Source organism: Ochlerotatus camptorhynchus, unplaced genomic scaffold (genome assembly GCF_037179485.1).
Source record: "Ochlerotatus camptorhynchus isolate MF236.1 unplaced genomic scaffold, CSIRO-AGI_Acam_v1.1 ptg000125l, whole genome shotgun sequence".
Taxonomy (NCBI): Eukaryota; Metazoa; Arthropoda; class Insecta; order Diptera; family Culicidae; genus Ochlerotatus; species Ochlerotatus camptorhynchus.
The window spans coordinates 97,220-117,226 of NW_027040615.1; the positions used below are offsets into that span (position 1 = coordinate 97,220).

The 20,007-nt window shown below is 44.7% G+C and overlaps 2 protein-coding genes across 9 annotated transcripts in view; both read left to right on the top strand.

The window, feature by feature from the left end:
- The window catches only part of Stim (stromal interaction molecule), a 123,836-nt gene that overhangs the window by 1,890 nt on the left and 101,939 nt on the right, over positions 1–20,007 (top strand). For 3 of the 8 annotated variants that reach the window (XM_065220405.1, XM_065220412.1, XM_065220413.1), the window contains exons 2-3: positions 5,827–6,265; positions 6,928–8,046. In XM_065220405.1, the coding sequence (XP_065076477.1) occupies positions 7,608–8,046 (439 nt within the window). In that variant the 5' untranslated portion in view covers positions 5,827–6,265; positions 6,928–7,607. Of the gene's footprint in view, positions 1–5,826; positions 6,266–6,321; positions 6,412–6,586; positions 6,606–6,638; positions 6,735–6,927; positions 8,047–20,007 lie in introns of those variants that run through there. The other 5 variants (XM_065220406.1, XM_065220408.1, XM_065220410.1 and 2 more) reach the window with 5 other exon arrangements.
- LOC135700035 (uncharacterized) lies at positions 1,838–2,404 on the top strand. Its single transcript, XM_065220425.1, has one exon. The coding sequence runs from the start codon at positions 1,838–1,840 to the stop codon at positions 2,402–2,404; it is 567 nt and encodes a 188-aa protein (XP_065076497.1).

Genomic DNA, 20,007 nt, shown 5'->3' on the forward strand with positions numbered 1-20,007 from the left:
GGAGCAAACACTCGAGGCCTTGGCAACGAACAGAGGCCAAGGTCCGATTGCTGCTGAGGAAGTTGGATACACCGTCACACACCCGGTACACCAACTACATCCTGCCGAAGCTTCGAAAAAGACGTCAATTTTGCTGACACAGTCGAAACCCTCAAGAAGATCTTCGGTGCCTGCAGCTGGTGAAATCTGAAGCAGAAGACATCATCATATGGAGGCAAAGTCAACCGTGCTTGCGAGGATTTCGATTTCAAGAACGTGAAGATTGACCAATTCAAATGCTTGGTGTTTGTCTGCGGTCTCAAAAGCCATTGCTATGCAGACATACGAGGCAGGCTAGGTACTCTCCCGGATCGAAGCTGAAACACCAGAAGCTCCCGTAACACTCCAAAACTTGATCGACGACTATCAACGGCTCGTCAATCTCAAGGCGGACACATCCACGATCGAGCGTCAGTCGAGCTCAAAACCAACGGTGCACGCAGTTCAGGAGAAGAAGGGAACCTTTCGACAACAACAGTCTTCGAAGACGGAATGTAAATCGCCTCGCACACCTTGTTGGCAATGCGGCCAGATGCACTGTATTCGGGATTGTGTCCATTCTCGAATCATCAGTACAGTACTGTGGCTGCTTCTCCAAACCAAAATCCGTTCAAGGTGGGGGAGGAAAAGAAGTCATCCAACAAATCCAGCAAACCCTACAAGGTGAAATCCCCACATCGCTCAACACTCAAGCAAGCGAAAGTTCGTGCCAACATTCATCAACGGCGTGGAAACCAAGCTTGATCTGGACACAGAGAGCGACATCACGGTAATCTCGAAGCAAACCTGGAACTATCTGGGCAAACCTGCAATCAAGAAACCAACCATTGAAGCAATGAACGCGTCAGACAAGCCGCTCCATTTGATGGGTGAGTTCGAGTGCGAAGTGAAAATCAACGACAAAACTGCACAAGGAAGATGCTTCGTCACAACGGCTGCCAATCTGAACCTGCTAGGCATTGACTGGATCGAACTCTTCGAGCTGTGGTCAGTTCCCATCGATTCGGTTTGCAACCAAGTGAAGACAAAACCAATCGATCAGCAAGTACGTGAATTCCAGGCCAAGCACGCAGATGTGTTCAACGATTGCAAGAAGCTAAATGAAAGATGCTGTCGATGCTGAATTTACACGGTTGTGTGCAATTTACGCTGTCGGAGACCAGCCATTTTGCCCTAGGTTTTCCCCTTCACGACGGGACGCACGTCTTACCTTCACAGCTGCCAAGATACGAAAGAGCCCGGAGCTCAGTGCTGCGCGGTCAAGTGAGCGGATGCGGGGTTGGGCGAACAGCGAGGCGGGCAAGGCACAAGTTGTATAGAGTTGAGTAGGGCTGTGTAGCATGGCTACGGTATATATATAGGGTGGGACCAAATGTAAATAAGCAGAGGATTACAGCTGTAATCATGCGAACTGTCAAATAATAATCACGACCCCACACAGGTTGGAATCATTGGGGATCATCGAGCCTATCGATTTATCTGAGTGGGCTGATCCAATCGTGGCTGTGCGTAAACCAAACGGCCGGGTTCGTATCTGTGCGGACTATTCAACAGGACTCAACGCGGCGTTAGAAGCTAATCACTACCCGCTTCCCACTCCGGAGGAAATTTTCGCCCAACTCAATGCCAGTTCCATATTCAGCATCATCGACCTCTCCGATGCATACTTGCAGCTCGAGGTGGATGACGATTCAAAAAAGCTGCTCGCCATCAATACGCATCGGGGTTTATTCCGGTTCAATCGCCTCGCTCCAGGGGGAAGTCTGCACCGGGAGCATTCGAACGACTGGTTGATGGAATGATTGCGGGAATACCTGGCGTCCGCTCTTTCATCGACGATGCCATTGTATTCGGCCGGGACTTGGAGTCGCATGTAGCATCACTCAACCAGCTTTTCCTACGTCTTCAGGAGTATGGATTCCACGTCAAGGCAGAGAAGTGTAGTTTCTTCCAGTCGCAAATCCGCTACTTGGGACATATCGTGGACCGACAAGGTACCCGTCCAGACCCCGAGAAAATCGAAACCATCACTGCAATGCCACCTCCAACCAACGTCACTGAGATGCGATCGTTTCTGGGCACGGTCAACTTCTACGGAAGATTCGTGCGCAACCTACAAGAATTGCGCTATCCCATGTACAAGCTTCTCAAGAAAGAAACGAAGTGGAAATGGACATCCAAGTGTCAGCAAGCTTTCGAAAAGTTCAAGACAGTTCTTCAATCAAACTTGTTGTTGACACACTACGACCCTAAGCTTCCGATCATCGTGGCAGCAGACGCATCAAGCACTGGCATCGGTGCAGTAATCTTTCACCAGTTTACCGATGGCATCATGATGGTTGTGACTTGCAACCGCAGAACGTAATTATCGACAACCTGAAAAGGAAGAAGATTTGGTAAGCATCCTGGCAGCCACAACGGAAAAAGTACCAGTTTCTTTCGCAGCACTTAGAAAGGCTACAGCAACAAACAGCACTCTTCAAACCGTTACAAAGCATATCCATCATGGTTGGCACAACAAAACTCTCTTCGATGCTGAAGTTCAACCCTACTACAACAGACGAGAATCGCTCAGTGTAATCGCTTCGGCTGCGTGATGTTCGGCGATAGAGTCGTCGTTCCCAACATGTTTCGACGAAGGATCCTGCAACAATTCCACCGTGGTCATCCAGGAATGGTTCGTATGAAGGCAATTGCTAGAAGCTTTGTATACTGGCCCGGTATGGATAACGAGATCGAGAAGTTCGTCAAACGCTGCGCACCATGTTCCACAGCTGGTAAAGCTCCGATGATAACGACACTAGAATCGTGGCCCATTCCAAGTAAACCCTGGTACCGGATTCACATAGACTATGCAGGACCTGTAGATGATGGTCGACCCGCACTCCAAGTGGTCTGAGGTGCACGTAACCAAATCGACAACAGCGAAAGCCACCAACAAACTAATGAACCAGTCATTCGCTATATTTGATGTACCCGAGATAATCGTATCCGACAATGGCACTCAGTTTTCAGGACACGAATTCCAAGTATTCTGCACCAATATTGGTATTCGGCACATCCGCACCCCACCTTACCATCCACAATCCAACGGTTTGGCTGAAAGATTTGTGGACACCGTGAAAAGAAGCCTTCGGAAAATTCGTTCGGATGGAGTAGAAACGCTTGAGGAAGCGCTGCAAACATTCCTGCAAGTATATCGCTCAACTCCAACCAGCGATCTTGGCGGAAAATCCCCTGCTGATATGAAGGTATTGACGATCCAGAACCAACAGATGCAATTGAGGAGGCAGCCCATCCGGGAACTCCACTCTTGGAAAGAGGACGGCGTATGATTCAACTTCTGACCCGTTTCAAACCTTACTGGATGACAAAACCTTAGGGGGAAATTTTGGATCAAAGCAATCACTGGAACACTATATAAACGGTGCAATTGACAAGTATTGATGCATGATACGTTAAACCTTCTTCTTCTCTGAAGGACAAAAATAGCTTGAATTTTCGATTCGGCTGGTCTGATTCCCCTATGGGAGATTCTGTGCCCCTTGAAGCACTAATTATGTTACCCTGAACAGACATTTGTCTTTCCTGAAGGAACAACGTGGACAGAACGGGGCCATAATGAACAGGCCGAGACTTAACGAACAAAAGAATGTTTTATTAAAGCAAACTTGAATTGCTCACATCGAGCTCTTGAATTGGATTGACTGCAAAAAATAACAGGAGTGACCAGGTCAGGTAATCCAACGACTACTTTGATTTCATTTCCCTTCGATGATGACATCGTTCAAATACCAGTAAGTTCCATCGCAGCCTAGCAAAACCCCGTTCATGGTATTTTGGAACAGTTCTGGCGCGGTCACCAGGCCAAATGGTAGACGGTTAAGTTGGAACAAACCACGATTCGTGATGAATGCAGTGGCATTGGCATCACGTGACTCCTTCTCCTTCGCCAACTCGATTTGTAGGAATGCCTCCCTTATGTCTAGTTTGCTCTAAACTCCTCCTTTTCCCAAGCGCATGTAGTCATTGACAATCGGCATAGGATGATGCTTCCTCAAGACAGCCTCGTTGACTCGACGAAGGTCAAGACAGAGACGCGGCTCGCCATTTGCCTTACCCCTACAACCACTAACGGAGTCACCCAGCTAGTGGGCCCCGACTTGACCTCAATAATGTCACGCTGTAATAGTTGATCATTTTTTCGGTTGACAGCTTCTTCAAGAGGAATGGGAATCCTTCTCATCGGTTGGAATACTGGAACTGGCATTTGGGTCCATGTGAATATAAGGCATACATTATTTTAGTGAACGGCTTCAATGCTTCGACTGGTCTGTATCCCCACACGTAGGACACTTAGCCCTTTAGCAGTGACGTCTCCTAATATGCAACGTTATACCATAGAGGTAACTCTAAGACCACTGGGTCCCGAAGAAAATCATTATTATTTTTGGCTCACTCAGTACCAGAACAACGGTCCCAAGCAGTCCCAAGCTATTTCACTCACCCCTGCATGTTCTGCATGAATCCACACACCCCTGATGTTATCTGTCAAACTTTCATAGCGAATCAAAACAAACATAGTGTAGTAATAGAATTTCAACTAGAATAGGGTACGTTAATCGTTTGCTTGGGACCAATAGGCTACTAAAGTGGTGAGCCAATTTAAAATCGTTAGTTTCGTATTGATTGTTGGTTATACCATAGAGGTAACTCTAAGACTAGAAGGTGCCGAAATAACGTGCTCAACTTTTTGGCTCAGCTCTGGTACTCTCTTCGGTCCCAAGCTAATCGATTCACCCCTCGAAACATAGGAAAAACCAATAACCCCTCATTTTATCTGTCAAAATTTCATAGCGAATCAAAACAAACATTGCGTAGTACTAGAATTTCGACTAGAATAAAGTACGTTAATCGTTTGCTTGGGACCAATAGGCTAGTCAAGTAGTGAGCCAATTTAAAATCGTTAGTTTCGTATTGATTGTTGGTTATACCCTGGACAGACTAGACTATGGCTTATATAATTTAATATAGGCTGTCTTGCAATGAGCACTCATACATAGGATTTCCAGTGAAAACTAGATGTATGAGTGCTCATTGCAAGACAGATACATTACATGATACAAGCCATATTCTGTCCAGGGTATTAGCCACCTTTCACAACAAGAAACTCTGCAGGTGTTTCACGTTCGCCTACTGCAATGAGTGATACGAACGATCCCAATATACACCAACAGCCTCAGTACCGTATGTTTTCAAGATTCGAGAGGATCCCTTTTGCCGCGGATACACTTGTATGACCTACTATGAGCATGAGCATTATTTGTATAATAATTATGAGTTTGGCATTTGGATGACACAATATTAGCATGAGCACTATTTGTATAATAAATTATCAGCACATCCATGGTCACACTTGTACGTTAGCATACGCTACATGAACATCAAAAAATTTTAAATGTAGTCAAAACAGACACATTTTGAAGGCTTTGAACGCAGAACCATAGTCAAGATCAAAAAAAATGTTGCTGTCTTAGTAATGACCCATTTAACCTAGTGATTGCATCGGCTGTCGGCTTTATACTTAATTAAAATGTATATCGCACAACCGGGAAACTGCTAATCGGAATTCACTGACTCCTGCCAACACTGCATCTACCGTGTTTGTGTGTAAAAATCGTAAAAATACAACCACCCACAGCAATTTGTACAAACAACACTGTTACTTTTCGCATTACGCGCACACAACCAACAACTTATCGTTTTTCTGCCACTATATACTTTCAGGAACCATCTCGGCTGATGACGACGGTGCCCGAGCGAGAGAGCCGTCGCAAACATCAGTCGGAAAACAGAATCCTACTCCCATTGAGGCACCCCGGCGTGAGCGAGCGGAACGAACGGCTGGGCGATTGGGTGCGCCGCGACGCAACCGAACAGTGTTTATGACAGCTGCTTTTGACATACCGTCTCACCACGAGCTGACTTGCTGACCGATCCACCACCAAAACAGCCCCACACGAGCAAGCAGCCCACCAACCATCGTTAAAAGAACATTATTTACGTATTTAATTATTGCTGCTGCTCAAGCAAACTGGCTGCGCTTCTACTATTAGCAGCAAGTTCGTTCGTTCGTTCGCTCGAATCGTCGGAACGGATGGTCATTACTTTATACGCCGCGCCGCGAGTGAGTTCGATTCCGAGTGTGTGTCACCAGCAGCTTTAGGTGAATCAAAGCGAGGAAAAAATTTATTGTTGTGTGATCGTCTTTCAATCATCCTAATACAGTACGTGCTCGAAAAAAAAAAGAAGTGGTGTTAATACAAAGGCCTCTGCTGAGTGCTGATAGAGATGATCATCGTTTGTCTATAGGTAGTAGGACGTGCATTCTGAGGAACTATCCGAACGAAGGAAGATCGTCAGTCATTGCAGCAGTGCGCGCTGTTTGTAACGAGGTTCGGGTGTGTATTTGTGGGTGGCCACCGAAAACGGAGACGAAAAACTACTGAGTACATAGCAAAAGGTGGTGACGACGACGACGGAGGAAGAATATTGTCACACTACAGGTTCGCCTCTCGTTCTGGAGGACAGGGGAAGAAAATTTGCAAAAATTCGACGATCACGCGGGAACCAGTGCGGGAGTGATTTCGCGGAAGAAGCTTGCTCGGGACTGTTGCAGCCGCAGGGTCGAGAAGGTCGAGTCCGGGAGTGCAACGTGTGTGTGTGTGTATGTGTGTGAGTGTGTGTATCTCGCGAAAGATCAGATGGAAAAAAGTCTTATTTTTAGGTGTAATTTTCCGATACATTTTTTCTCCCGTCGACCGACCGTCTCGTCCCGTGTGGGATTTTTTCGCATCATATTCAATTGTGTATTGTGTGTTGTCGTAGGACTGTTGTAGGAAGAGGAAAATTTGCATGTGTTGTGAGAAACGAGCATCGTCTTGTCGTCGGAGTGAAGAGTGAATAGTGCGCTGCAGCAGCAGTCGACGGAGATCTCCGGGAGTCAATTAATTGGGGTACCTAGGTGGAAGCTAGCTCTTCGGTAGGGCCAAGCTACATATCTGCGTTTACAAAGTGTGCCATCAAATAGCAGTTCGTTGTCTAGTACCGAACGACGACGGCGACGACGACGAGAGGAAGGTGAAGGTCGTACGTCCAACTGAGAATCGTCAGTTTCTGGAAGCGAAAAAGGCAAACGTCGAAGCTAGTAGCTCTAGTTGAGCGTGATTACGGAAGTTCGATCGCGCGTGAGAGACAGAGAGCAACCCGTTCAAGATCAATGCCAAAGGCGGAGCAGCAGTACTAGACGCAGAAACGGGACGGCAGTAAAGTACAACTACAACTATCAATCACCTCGAAGAGAGTAGCACATAATGAGACTCGCTCGATGATAGTGGATCGGTTTTGGCTTTTTAGTTTTGATTTTCCGTCTGGAATCTTCCGGGGGTACAAGTCGGTTCGGTTCTAAAACATCCTAAATCTTAGTGTTCCGTCGTGTCGTGGACGTACAACGACCTTGTGTGAGAGTGCGTGCGTGTGTGTGGCGTGGCAGCAGAGGGCGCGAGGAAATGAAACCTCCCCAATTCGTACGAGCAATCGGAAGCTGGCTTCCCGTGACTTTACTGCTGCTGCTAGTCGTGTTTGTGTCGTGCTTCGGCGCTGCCGATGACATACAACCCAACTCAAGGCAAACCTATTCAGCACAACAGCATCAACATCAACAGCAACAGCATCAGCAGCACAAAGTTCCCTCACATCAGCAGCAGCAGCATCATGATCAGCGTGGCAGCAGCAGCAGCAGCAACAGCGGATCTCGAGGTGATTCGGTAGGATCACCTGCTGCCAGCTCTGCTGCTAAGGCGGACGGAGCCGGTGCAGACAGTTCAAAATCGTCACCTTCCGGTGGAGGAGGAGGCGGTGGCGGCAGCAGCAATCGGATGCTGGAGACCCGCAACTCCTACGCCGTGCTCAGCCAGGCTATGTCCCAAGCCGTTCATCATGAATTCGGTATGTATCACGAGAAGCGTTCGCAGCTCTCCCCCTTATTTCAATAAATAACTAAACGATTGAGCACACCGCATGCACACTAATCTAATCACACATTGAATGTAGTAAATAGGCGTAGGTAGATACAATCTTGCAGCTTAGCTCTGCTGAAGGTTGCTGAAATCTGACACCTCTCTCTCTCTGTGTGCCCGGATCTCTGGAAAACAAACAAACAAACAATCAAACAAACAGCAACCGCACACGGGGAACGAACGCACTCACTTTGGGAGGGTGTTGATGGCTTCATTGCACCCTGCAACAACTCGTTTGTTGACTTGACAAAACTTGCTACATATTGAATGGAATTGCGTGACCTTGCGGGTGCACAGCTAGCAGTAAATATTTTTCCACTTCCCGCTTGTCACCGCCGATGTCAGATCAATGGATGATAGAGTACCGAGCAGGCTCCAAAATTGGACTGTACCGATTTACGATGCGTGTGTGTGTTTACCGCAACGGAATAGCGCTATATTTGGACACCGGCTGGATATTAGGCAGAAGCGAATTGCGACTGATGGGAATGAATTTGTTGATTCAAATTGGGAGATTGATTTACTTTAATTGTGGGGTCCGCGGAACTTTGGATGTTGTCCAAAACGGTTCTGGAAACCACCAACTGCAGGTGATGTTCAGTGGAATTGTATAGTTTTAAATCTTCCAAGAGGCATAGCAGTTTGGTTTTATGAAAAAGCTAAGAACATATTGAAGTCAGCTGAGAATCAAAAAAAAAAAAATGCAACAAACTCGCAGGAGTCCTTCTGAATTCTTTTGGCAATTTTCTACTACAAATCTGCGTGCGTACTAATCTTCAAATTATTAGTGCTTAGAAGATCTTCAGGGTTTTGCTATCGCCTTTCGAAAATATTTCAAACATTCTCAGAAGAGCACACCACTTCGCATAATTGTTCGCTGGCGGCAATGAACCAAGTTTGTGCCGGAATTCGGCCGTTTTGACTCACGCCCAAGGGGCAATCAACTCTGCATACTGTGCTGAAACACAGCATGGCACACTGTTCGGTACGTTAGGGCACACTTTGACAAGTAGGACTCAAGCAATATAATATAAAACTGCATCACTGTTGCGAGTTGACGTTTTGTCAATCGTTGACTACTCGGTTGAATACTTTGGACGTGAAGAGAGAGAGAATTTGTTGTCATATATAAAACTGGAAAAAACAACGATTCAATCAAGAATTCAACCGGCGTCTCGTAATTTCATCAAGAACAGCTTATATTCGGGCTTCTCTTTAAACGAGAAATTGTATGTACACCTGACAAGTTTTGACTACGCTGGGGTTGGGTAATGCTATGACAATAAAGGCCCACGCACATTAGATCCGGATCGGACGCGTTGCGGCAAAGTGACAGCTAAATCTATTGTCTAACTGTCAAATTTACGTCAACGCAACGCAAACGAATCTTATGTGGGTGGCCATTAAGAAGCTGGTCAAACTGGGGCTTACCGACCGACACGTTTTCGATTGAGGATGTAATCATTGGGAAAAATGCCAGCCGGTTGCCATTGATGATAAATTTAGAAGGCCACACAAACAATGTCATCAATATCAAGCAAATGACTTACTTACTAATCAGACTAAGGCCTTGTTGTCATCTGCTATCCGCAGGTCTCCTTCTGCTTGGTCGATCCACCTTGCCCGCTGCGCGCCTCTTCTTTTTGTTTCTGTTGGGTCGCTTTCGAGAACCATCTTCACTGGGTCGTCGTGCGGCATTCCTACGACGACCAGCCCACCGTAGTCGCCCAATTTTTGCAATGTGGGCAATGGATGGTTCTCCCAGCAGCTGGTGCAATTCGTGGTTCGTTCGCCTCCTCTACGTTCCGTCATCCATCTGTACTCCACCGTAGATGGTACGCAACACCTTCCTGTCGTGATAGTAGAGAGTTATGGAAAGACGACTACTTCTGTCGAAGGATAATTAGAAGAATGATTTATTTAACTTCAAACTCAAACTCATGGCTACTACCATCTAACATATCTAATATCTAATAGAGCTACTACGATCGGTTTGCTCGTTCTTGACACCCCTCCTCAAACTGATCGTGGGAAAACTCCGATACTCGAACAGTGCTTCCGGAACCGTATCGTCGACAAACCTTTCGTCAACAAGTCAGCTTGCTGCTTACCCGTTGGAATGTAGCGAACTTCAAGTTTCTTCGAAGCTACACAGTCCCACCCCCAAATCCTTCAAGACCTTGCCGATCCAAAAGGCCTCGCACGCTGCATCTGCTAGAGCGGAACATTCCGCTTCAGTCGACGACAAGGATACGGTGCTCTGCTTCCTGGTACTCCAACAGACTGTGACTCCGTACAGCTTGAACATGATTCCCGAAACCGATACCTGTCGTTGATATCCGTAGCCCAGTTCGCGTCCGCATAGCCAGTCACTTGCCGGATGGAACCGGTCGACCGGTTGTACACCAGTTCGTGGTCAGCTGTCCCCTACTGTACAGGCAGCTGTCGCTCTCGGACCTGCGTAAGCCGATCCGGGATGCAAAATCGTGAAAATAGTCGTTCCACGCCTTCGATGCCTGCTTCAAACCGTAGATGGATTTGTTTAGCTTACAGACTCGATCCCCCATTTCAAATCCTGGAGGTCGGCGCATGTAGATCTCCTCCGATAGATGACCGTTCAAGAATGCCGTCCGGACGTCCATCTGGTGGATCAGCAAATTCTCCTGCTTTGCCAATCCCAGCACCATTCGAACCGTCGACATCTTCACCACCGGAGCGTAGGTTTCAGAGTAATCATATCCATACCGCTACGTGAATCCTTTGGCAACTAATCTCGCCTTGTGCTTGTCTACGTTGCCATCCGGCGTCATCTTTAGCTTGAACACCCATTTGCAATCCACCGGTTTTCGTCCCGACGGTAGATCCACCAGCTCCCAGGTATTGTTTTCAGCTCGTGATTTCAGTTCGTCCTCAATGGCTTCACGTCACCGCGACCAATATTCTCGCGACTTCATCCCTTCAATGGTGTCCGATAGGTTCTGCACGTAGTTCTCCGCATTCAACGCGTACGCCAGACACGAGTAGTCGCCCAACTTTGCCGGGGCCTTCCGTACACATACGCTTCTTCTCGGGTTAACCTCTTCTTCTTCATCATCATCTTCTTCCACCAGTGTTTCATCGTTGTCGTCATCCTGGTCGTCGTTTGGAGGATCAACTTGTTCATTTGCTGGCTCAATTGCAACTACTGGTTCATCTGGGACCACCGCCTGCGATTCCGGTCGGGTCTAAACCGGTTGCGCTTCGTCGTCTTTGACATTCTTCACAGGTTCTTCGCTGGTCGACGTATACCTTGATTCATTCACGATGACGTCTCGAGCAAGAAACACCTTCTGCTTGTGGTTGTCCCACAAACGATACCCGTTCGTACCGTAGCCCACGAAGTAACATACCTGTCTACGCGCGTCTAGCTTCGATCGCTTCGCTTAACACATACGGGCGTCGCTTTTGATTACTGTTTAAATTAATAAAGACTCAAAATTCAGCTCCGAAACAATTTTGGAAATAATTCTAATGTAATTGAGAGTGCATTTTAACGAGAGTTCTGAGAAAAATTCTATGATGATTGGATGAGGATTCTAGGTCTAATTTTAATAAGAATTCAAAATTAGTTCTGAAATGGCTCTGATGAAAATTCCATGAAAATCCCGTGAACTCCAAAGATGGTCTCTGCGGATAGTTCTAAAAGAATTCTGGGGTGATTTCTGACGATACTTTCAAGAGAATTCTGAGTTCGAAATATATTCCGAGAAGAATTCAAATGGAATCGAATTTTGAGGAAGGAATTCTGATAAGAGTTTCAAAGTTTGTGATGGATTTTTGTTTTGAGAATTCTGAGGAAATACTATGGGAATTCTAAGGAGAATACAAATGAATGCAAGGGAGAAGTCCAAGATTATTCTAAGCAGAAATTTATGAAACTTCTGAGGTTAATTGCATGGAAAGGATTTATGGAAGGAGCCTTCAGGGAGTTTCTAAAAGAATCAATAAAAAATCGAAAATAATCTGCTTTAACTAATCATGTGTTATTACTTCATGCGTGAATTTAACGATTTACATAGTCAGAGATGCTTAACGTCAAATATCAGACTTCAAATGGAGATTTTATACGACCGAAGAGGAGATTCAATTATAGAGTTGATAGTTCCGTTATAGTACGGCAGTGTGAAAATTGTTTATCAAAGTAGAAAGCGAGCAAAGGACAATTTTGAGGAAGGTACGAATCGGGTAGTTGTTTACGTCAGATGGCGACTTGAGTGTGAAACAATCAATAGAACTGTTTCCGCACATCAGAGGTACATGAGCAAATCGGTGAACACCCCTCACCATCCCTCATTAACGGATGAGCTTGGTAAAGGAGATGCTCTACCCTATTCGTACCTTCCTCAAAATTATCCTTTGTTCGCTTTCTACTTTCTATATACAAATTTTACACTGCCACACTATAACGGAACTATCAACTCTTTACTTTCATCTCCTCATCTATCGTATAAAATGTCCACTTTAGTTCTGATATTTGATGTTAAGCGTTTCTAACTACGAAAATGATCTATTTCCAAGAATTGTGTTGATTGTTCTGCAAAGAATTTCAAGAATGCAATATTATGTTTGTAAAAGCTTATTTGCTTCTAAATTTAAGAGAAGGGGAATTATTCTAAAAAAGTTCTTGAGATCATTCTGAAGAAATTCTGTGAAAATTTCATAGCAAATTATCAAAGTTATCTACCTAGATATATCAAATATTTAGAGATTTCGAACGCAGAATCACATTCAAGATCATAAAAATAGGAATTACTATTTGCTAGTCATCATGTATAACGTAAGCAAAAGTAAATTATTCAAATCACTTCAAATGCTCTTCACAGGGGTTTCCGTTGTGAAATTCGATTAAGTTAGAGGAATTTATGAAATTTGATACTGAGTTCCATGACATAAAAAGTTTATTTCGATATCAAACCGTATTTGAATTTCTATGTTACCATATAAATGGTTACTTATTTAGTATTTACAAGTCACTATTTGGTCACTAAAGTCACTACTATTATATCGCATCAGCGCTACCAGCCCTGCTAGTGGGTTGCCAAACAAGATTAGGAATGAGTTCGATAAAATCCGTTTTCAATAACTAAAACCAGCTGATCCGATTTCAAGGTCCTGGCCAAGGGGTTGGTCACTGCACACAGTGTGCGAAAAATACAGATGGGCACACTTGAGCACTTTCATTGGCACCCCTGGATAGAAATGTTCATGATATTTAAAGTTACTGGCAACACTGTTCTATATCTGCGCCTGCTCTGTGCATGTGTCAAAATGTTCAGCATTGTTGTTGACACAATCCAATTTTTGGATTCATAACTTCAACCGTGAATATCCGGCAATGTTCTGCCATGGATTCCGCACAGCGCACATATTTTCAAAACATTAGTTAAAAACCGGTCAAAAGTCAACGCGGTATACTTGCGGGATGATTGAGGTCATCAAGGCAATGACCTCTGCCAAGTACAACTGTAATCTGGGGGTGATACTGGAATTCTTCCGAATGATGCTGGGGTCGCTACAGGAAGACTTCAAGATCGGAGAACCTCCACTCAAGACGATCGAACTGTTCAAGGAGATGGTGCGGAAGGCTTTGGTTTGTAAGAACATTGTGATCGAAGTTAGGAAGGGGGTGGAATCGTTCCGGAAGCTGATTGAAAAGATGACCATGAAGGGACTGCTAGTTGCCTATATACTGCTACTGGTCATAATGTCGATTCAGCATGTGATTAGTGAGTGTGTTAGTGGGGAGAGCGAGACTCTGAAGGAGGAAGTGATGGGAACGTTGAAGACGTTGGTAGATCGATTTAGGGCGTGGAGATTAGTGGCGGAGCTGAAATCATAGCCGAAGGAGGTTAAGTGGATGTTACGATGTAAACAAATTCTGCTTATTTCTTGCACTTATTCAGTTAAATTAACAAACCAGAGAAACATTAGCTTTAAGTGCCGAAGAATTAGTACAATTTTGTCATCAGTACTCTCGTACGCACGCATCGACCAACCGCCAAGTCAAAAATACTCCACCGCAAAAGGCCTTTTGCAAGGCGACGCTGCAAACGAACGCAACGAGAGAACGAAAAGATTGCACTCACACGGACGCATCAAACAGACAAAAGCGAGCAAGGGCAGCAGCGAGATCGGATGCTTTTGCTTCGTCATTCTTATTCTCCAGTGTACGGTGGATTCACGCGCTTGGTGTACTTTGTGAAAAGTGACGGGAAGTTGACCAGCAGCCATACTCGTAGAAGAGCTAGTCTGGCGTTTTGGATTTCGGCTTACGGGGAAGCATCCAAGGGACTAGGCCAAACGTTGGAAATCACACGACACAGTCAACCTTGCTTTTAAGAGCAGTTCGGTCAGAGGAAAAACGACCGGTGACTCGGATTGCAACGTGGGTGGAGGCAACCCGTTCCACAGAGGCGAGCGGAAGTACCGTCACCGGACGAACTCAAACCATCGGCGTTCTACCAACCGCACTTGGAGGAATTGCACGACAGCCGAACACGCCAAGAACGGACTCGAAGCGCACACGTGTGGAAGCAGTACGATCCGAACGCACCAAAGCATCGCCACTGGACGAAATCATACGACCGACATTATCCGTGTTAGATCGCCGGCTAGCAGCCTTGCTTGGTGGTCACAACCAGAAAGGCTACACAGACACAAAGAAGACCCCATCAAAAAGGTCTTATTGCAGCATTCTCAGGTAAAGACGAGTTTCAAGGGCCCGCAGACGTCGTCGGCCAACATCGCCGAAGCAGGGAGTCAACTGCTCGCCAAGGCGGTGATTGACGAAAGCAGAGTGCTCATTGGGTTCCATAGGCAAGCGCCAACTTCGCGTGGCCGCACGGGCGGCGTAGCCAGGAAGCACTCACGTGCGGCAGGAAGACTTGGCCGGTGCCAGTAGGAGCTGGCCGACAAGTGAACGAGCGTCGACGGGATGCTTGATCGGGCGACATTCTTGGTCGGTCGATGACGTAGCCGAAACAACAACGAGTCATGGGTCCGTGAGTAGACGTATTTAGCCATTAAGCAAACCCAAAATCTGTTAGTCGCATAAGCACAAGGGAACCAGATAGGAGAATGATTTAGACTCTGGGATGCCCGTGTGGGAAAGCACGATGAGAATATAGCAATGATTCGCAAGTAAATTGAATGGTTTGGTTTGTTTCTTTGGTTGGAGCCTAGCCCTCCAGTGATTGTCACTTTCGCCAATGGTAGTCCGCTCTTCTGGCTAGCAGGATGGATGCAACATGGAATTGTAAGATGTTGATTGGTCAGTTGTTGGGCTTCAAGGTGAGGTCCTGAAAGTCGAAATCGGTGAGTCGGTTGAAGGATAGGTTTAGCTCTCGGGCACGACCCTGGTAACCCAGCGAAGTGCAAAGGGAACGGTGTTTTTCATAGTGCCCAGCGATTGGAGCAGTTCGGTAAGCATTTCAACGTCGTGATGTTTGCAGTAATTCTGATCTGAACGCAATTTTTAGAACTCTACGAGGTACGAATTGATAATGGAATCCGAGCCGCACAGAAGGTCGTAAGGGGCGGTGTCCATACAAAGGCCACCATCTGGTCGTAGTTTTTTTTTTATCAGTGGTCGGAAGGGTTGTCTACCTCGGGCCACTAGAAGAAGAAGATTCGCACGAATCTAGACTGGATGCTCAATTCGAGCATTTCTTCGAAGTTTTCAATGACAAGGTTGTTACTGACACTACATTTAATCAATATTCTTAATGAGAGCTCCCAGAAACGGTTCTGCATGGGTTCTCATATTGTGTGTTGAATGCATACAGCCAAGGGCAATACGTAAACAATGTACTCAAGAACTGAAAGAATAGTCGTTTTATATAGTTTAATGAGGTCTTCCTGGCGAGCACCCCACATGTCCCGTAGATTGATCGTAGAAAGTTGATCCTTAGTTGACACTTTTGTTTCAAATACGTAATGTGAGTACCCCAAGTGCATTTTGAATCAAACCAGACTCCAAAGTATTTGAGGGTTAAAGATTGGGTAATGTCTTTGCCCAAAAGATTTAGACGCAGTTGGGCTAGAAACCGCTTCCTTGTAAACACTACCAATTCAGTTTTTTGCGGTGAAAACTCGATCCCTAAATTTCTTGCCCAGAGAGACAGATTATTTAGGGAATTTTGCAATGGTCTTTGCAAGATTTCTGCACGTGGACCTCTCATGGAAACCACGACATCGTCTGCAAGCTGTCTAAGCGTGCATAGATTATCTAAGCAGTTATCAATATCTTTGACATAGAAATTATAAAGTAACGGACTTAAACATGAACCTTGGGGTAAGCCCATCTAGCTAATTCTAGAAGTTGTCAGTTGACCTAGATTGAAGGTCATTTGTTTTTTCTGACAGCAAATTATACAAGACATTATTCAAAATACCGGGTAATCCACTACTGTGCAAATTGTCTGACAGTATGTCTATGGAAACCGAATCAAATGCGCCCTTAATATCCAAAAAGGCTGAAGCCAATTGCTCCTTGTGCGCAAAGGCCAGTTGAATATCAGATTAAAGAATCGCTAGACAATCGTTTATTCCTTTACTCTTCAGGGCCATCCACATTAGATCCGTTTGCGTTGCGTGGGCGTTATGCGTCCGATCCGGATCTAATGTGCGTGAGCCTTTCCGGAAACCAAATTGCGTATTTGAAAGTAGATTGTTTGATTCAACCCTATGGTCAAGTCTTAATAGGATCATTTTTTCTAATAATTTCCTCAGGCATGATAACATAGAGATCGGACGGTAAGAATTGTGATCAGGCGCTGGTTTCCCAGGCTTTTGAATAGCTATTACTTTAACCTGTCTCCATGCTGGTGGAACTATATTGAATTCCATAAATGAATAATATAGGTTAAGTAATCGTCTTTTAGCGATATCGGGGAGGGTTTTTAGAAGGTCGAATTTGATCATATCGCTTCCCGGAACAGAGTTAGAAATTAACCGGGTTGCCAAACATACCGAAAATTCAGTTTGATGACGCTCTCGGCACTGCCGGCACACGAGACACACTGAGAAAAAAGTTGGTACAAAATAAGTGTGTAGAGTGACCACCCCTTGGACCTGGCATGCCGTACCGGTCTAGTACCAATTTATGTAAAAATTCTGTAAAAGAACAAGGTGATTCGTCCAACAGTTAGGTCCTACGTTGCGTACTTCACACACGTCTTATTAGAAAGTTTCTTCAAGCGGACTAAATAATGAACGACTGGTTACTTTAAGGTCCTCTAGGAGGCAACATGCCACCCTGGAGGGTTGACTATGGATAGAGATTGTTCTTTATGTCCTGATTTCCTTTTATAACAAATTGATTACAATAAATCATTCTTCATATAAAAAAAAAACTATTGAAAAAAGAATACAAACATTTTAAAGAACCATTTACAATCCAGCACATACAGACTTGAAGCAATTATTTACACTGCGACGATTTCGCCTAGATGCAAAAGGCCTTTTGATTCGCCTGTTTATTCTGTGGTGACAGAAGCGAGATGAAATTTGCCATCAGTGCGAATCACAACATCCCGGTCCCCAAAAACCAATGTTTTTAATCACTGTCCTAGATTACGGCTGCCAACAATATGTTGTGATTCAGTAGTTGATCGACAGTGTTTAGATTAGATGGCCTGATTACATCTATCAAGTTTGTAAAATCCAATTATGTTGACGATAACTCAAGTAGGCGTTATGGTAATGCTGATGACATCAGATTCTTTGTTGATTATTGTTTGCGTGTGATGAAATGATGATGGTGGAAAATGAATCATCGATCCTATACTGGCCTGCATAGTTGATGATGGTTTGCCGATGAAGCTTCTTAACCCATTATTGATGGAAGTAACGGCGTCCTCGTGTCTCTTGTTCCAAATACGTCATAGTTAGGAGGATTTGAAGGGGTAAGGATAATTTTTGGAGTAGCATCGTCCAATTTAGAGTTGTATACTAGTTCTGCTGAAGGGTGATTCGTGGTGACGGTTGTTACGTAAACTCTGGCCTGACTTCGCCAAGTGCAAGAGGCCTGAATTTCCTGGGGACTAAAGAGCCTAAATTTATAAAGAGGTGACATGTCAAAATTGGATCGATCGGTTTTTCTTTACTGGGGACTAGTATGTAGCGAGTGAAGTTGACTTTGACATTGACAGTTTGAATCGATGACGGAGGGCTGGGCTCCTGATTTAGTTCCAAAGAAACATTTTTTTTTTGTTATTGAAGTTTTTAAAAGTTTTTTTTTTCAAATATTTTTAGCGAAAAATTATGCAATGTTTCATAGATTTCTGAGAGGTAGGGCTTTGATCTAACTTTGGGCCTAGTAAGCACAACCCGCCTCTATTTTTCGAGTCGATTTTTTTTTTTCACAAAATGGAATGTTTTCACTGCAGATGACTTCTGAATTTATTTACCATTTATAAAGAGAAAAAAAAAATGTTGAGATATTGTTAAAAATCGAACACTGCTTCTTGACCCTAAACTCGGCCTACGGATTATACATTGGGCCTAATGCATTGAAACGCCATTGAATTCACTTCGGCCTATCGGATGAAGATAAAAATTGATTCGGTCGGAGCGGCTTTTTTTTGTTTTTGAGTAAAATCGGTGTAAACATTCATATCACGCGTTCTCATTGACTTGGTTCGGTAGCTATTGAACTAACGTATCGTACCAAAAGCATATTTCACTTGGTAACTCTGAAAAAATAGATTTATTTTTGATGGCGAAGTAGTGCTCTACCCTACAATCTAAAAGTTATTTGTTTTCGCTATTTAGTCCGGAACTGCTCAGTGGTATCGATAGGATCCCCAGTTAGAAAATGGATCCTAGAAAAAAACCGCCCATTACATTTGAGCAACCTTTTCCAAAAAACTTGAAGGGACAGCCCTATGGGGTCACTTATCATAGCAACAGTTGCACATTAGTGCAATTTTCAATAGTGACATTTTGAAAAAAGATAAAATTTTAAATTTAATAGATGCGTAAGAATATTTCTGGTCCATTGGTGATACAATTATTGAAATTGGTCCAGGGGCAGCAGAGTTATTAGCGTTCAAAATCTTTCATAATTTTGTTACATGTTCCATTTTTGGTTTTCACAAAGTGTACCCCCATATAGAAATCACAGACGTAGTTCTACGTCAAAACGTCCGCTTTCACATCCACCCATGGCGATAGCATGTTCGCCCCGCAGCTCAAATCGGATAAAAGAGACGGTCTCGGATTTTGTTTTGTTTACACCACCAAATAGCCCATAATTGCCACCGTCCGCCACTGCCGCGCTCTCTCTCTCTCTCTGTCGCGTGTATTTGTGTACACGCTAGTATCTAGGCTGCAAATTCAATTTAATCGCAAAACACTGAAACCCCAGCATCCCGCGGCAGCTAGAGAGAACGCCCTCGCGTTTGTTTCTCTCTCTCTCTCTCTCTCTGTGTGTGCTTTTAAGTCACTCTACCCCAGAGTAAATACGAAGGACCGTACGCCGTCGTCGGTCGGTAGATCAAATGAACCTTCTGCCATTAGTCCATGTGTTTTCGTACTTAGCGTGCTGGATGTTCGGATCTGTGATTGCACCAAGATTTGTGGAGGTGTAATTTGCGCTCGTAAACATTGGCTTTCGCTCGGTTGTGATAAGAAGAAATGGTTTGTTTACGGCTCACGACGGACCGGGCCATGTGAGTCATTCATAAAAGAGGGAAGATTTATTGGGGCAGGCCGAATTCGGGAAGATGATTAATTGGGGAAGGGTAAACACAAAGTTGCGTCTGGTTGGCAACTGGGCTGTCATATATTTTAAACTTTTATTTGATGTATTAGCAAGCGGATCATAATATGCCGGTAGATGCGAGTGAGA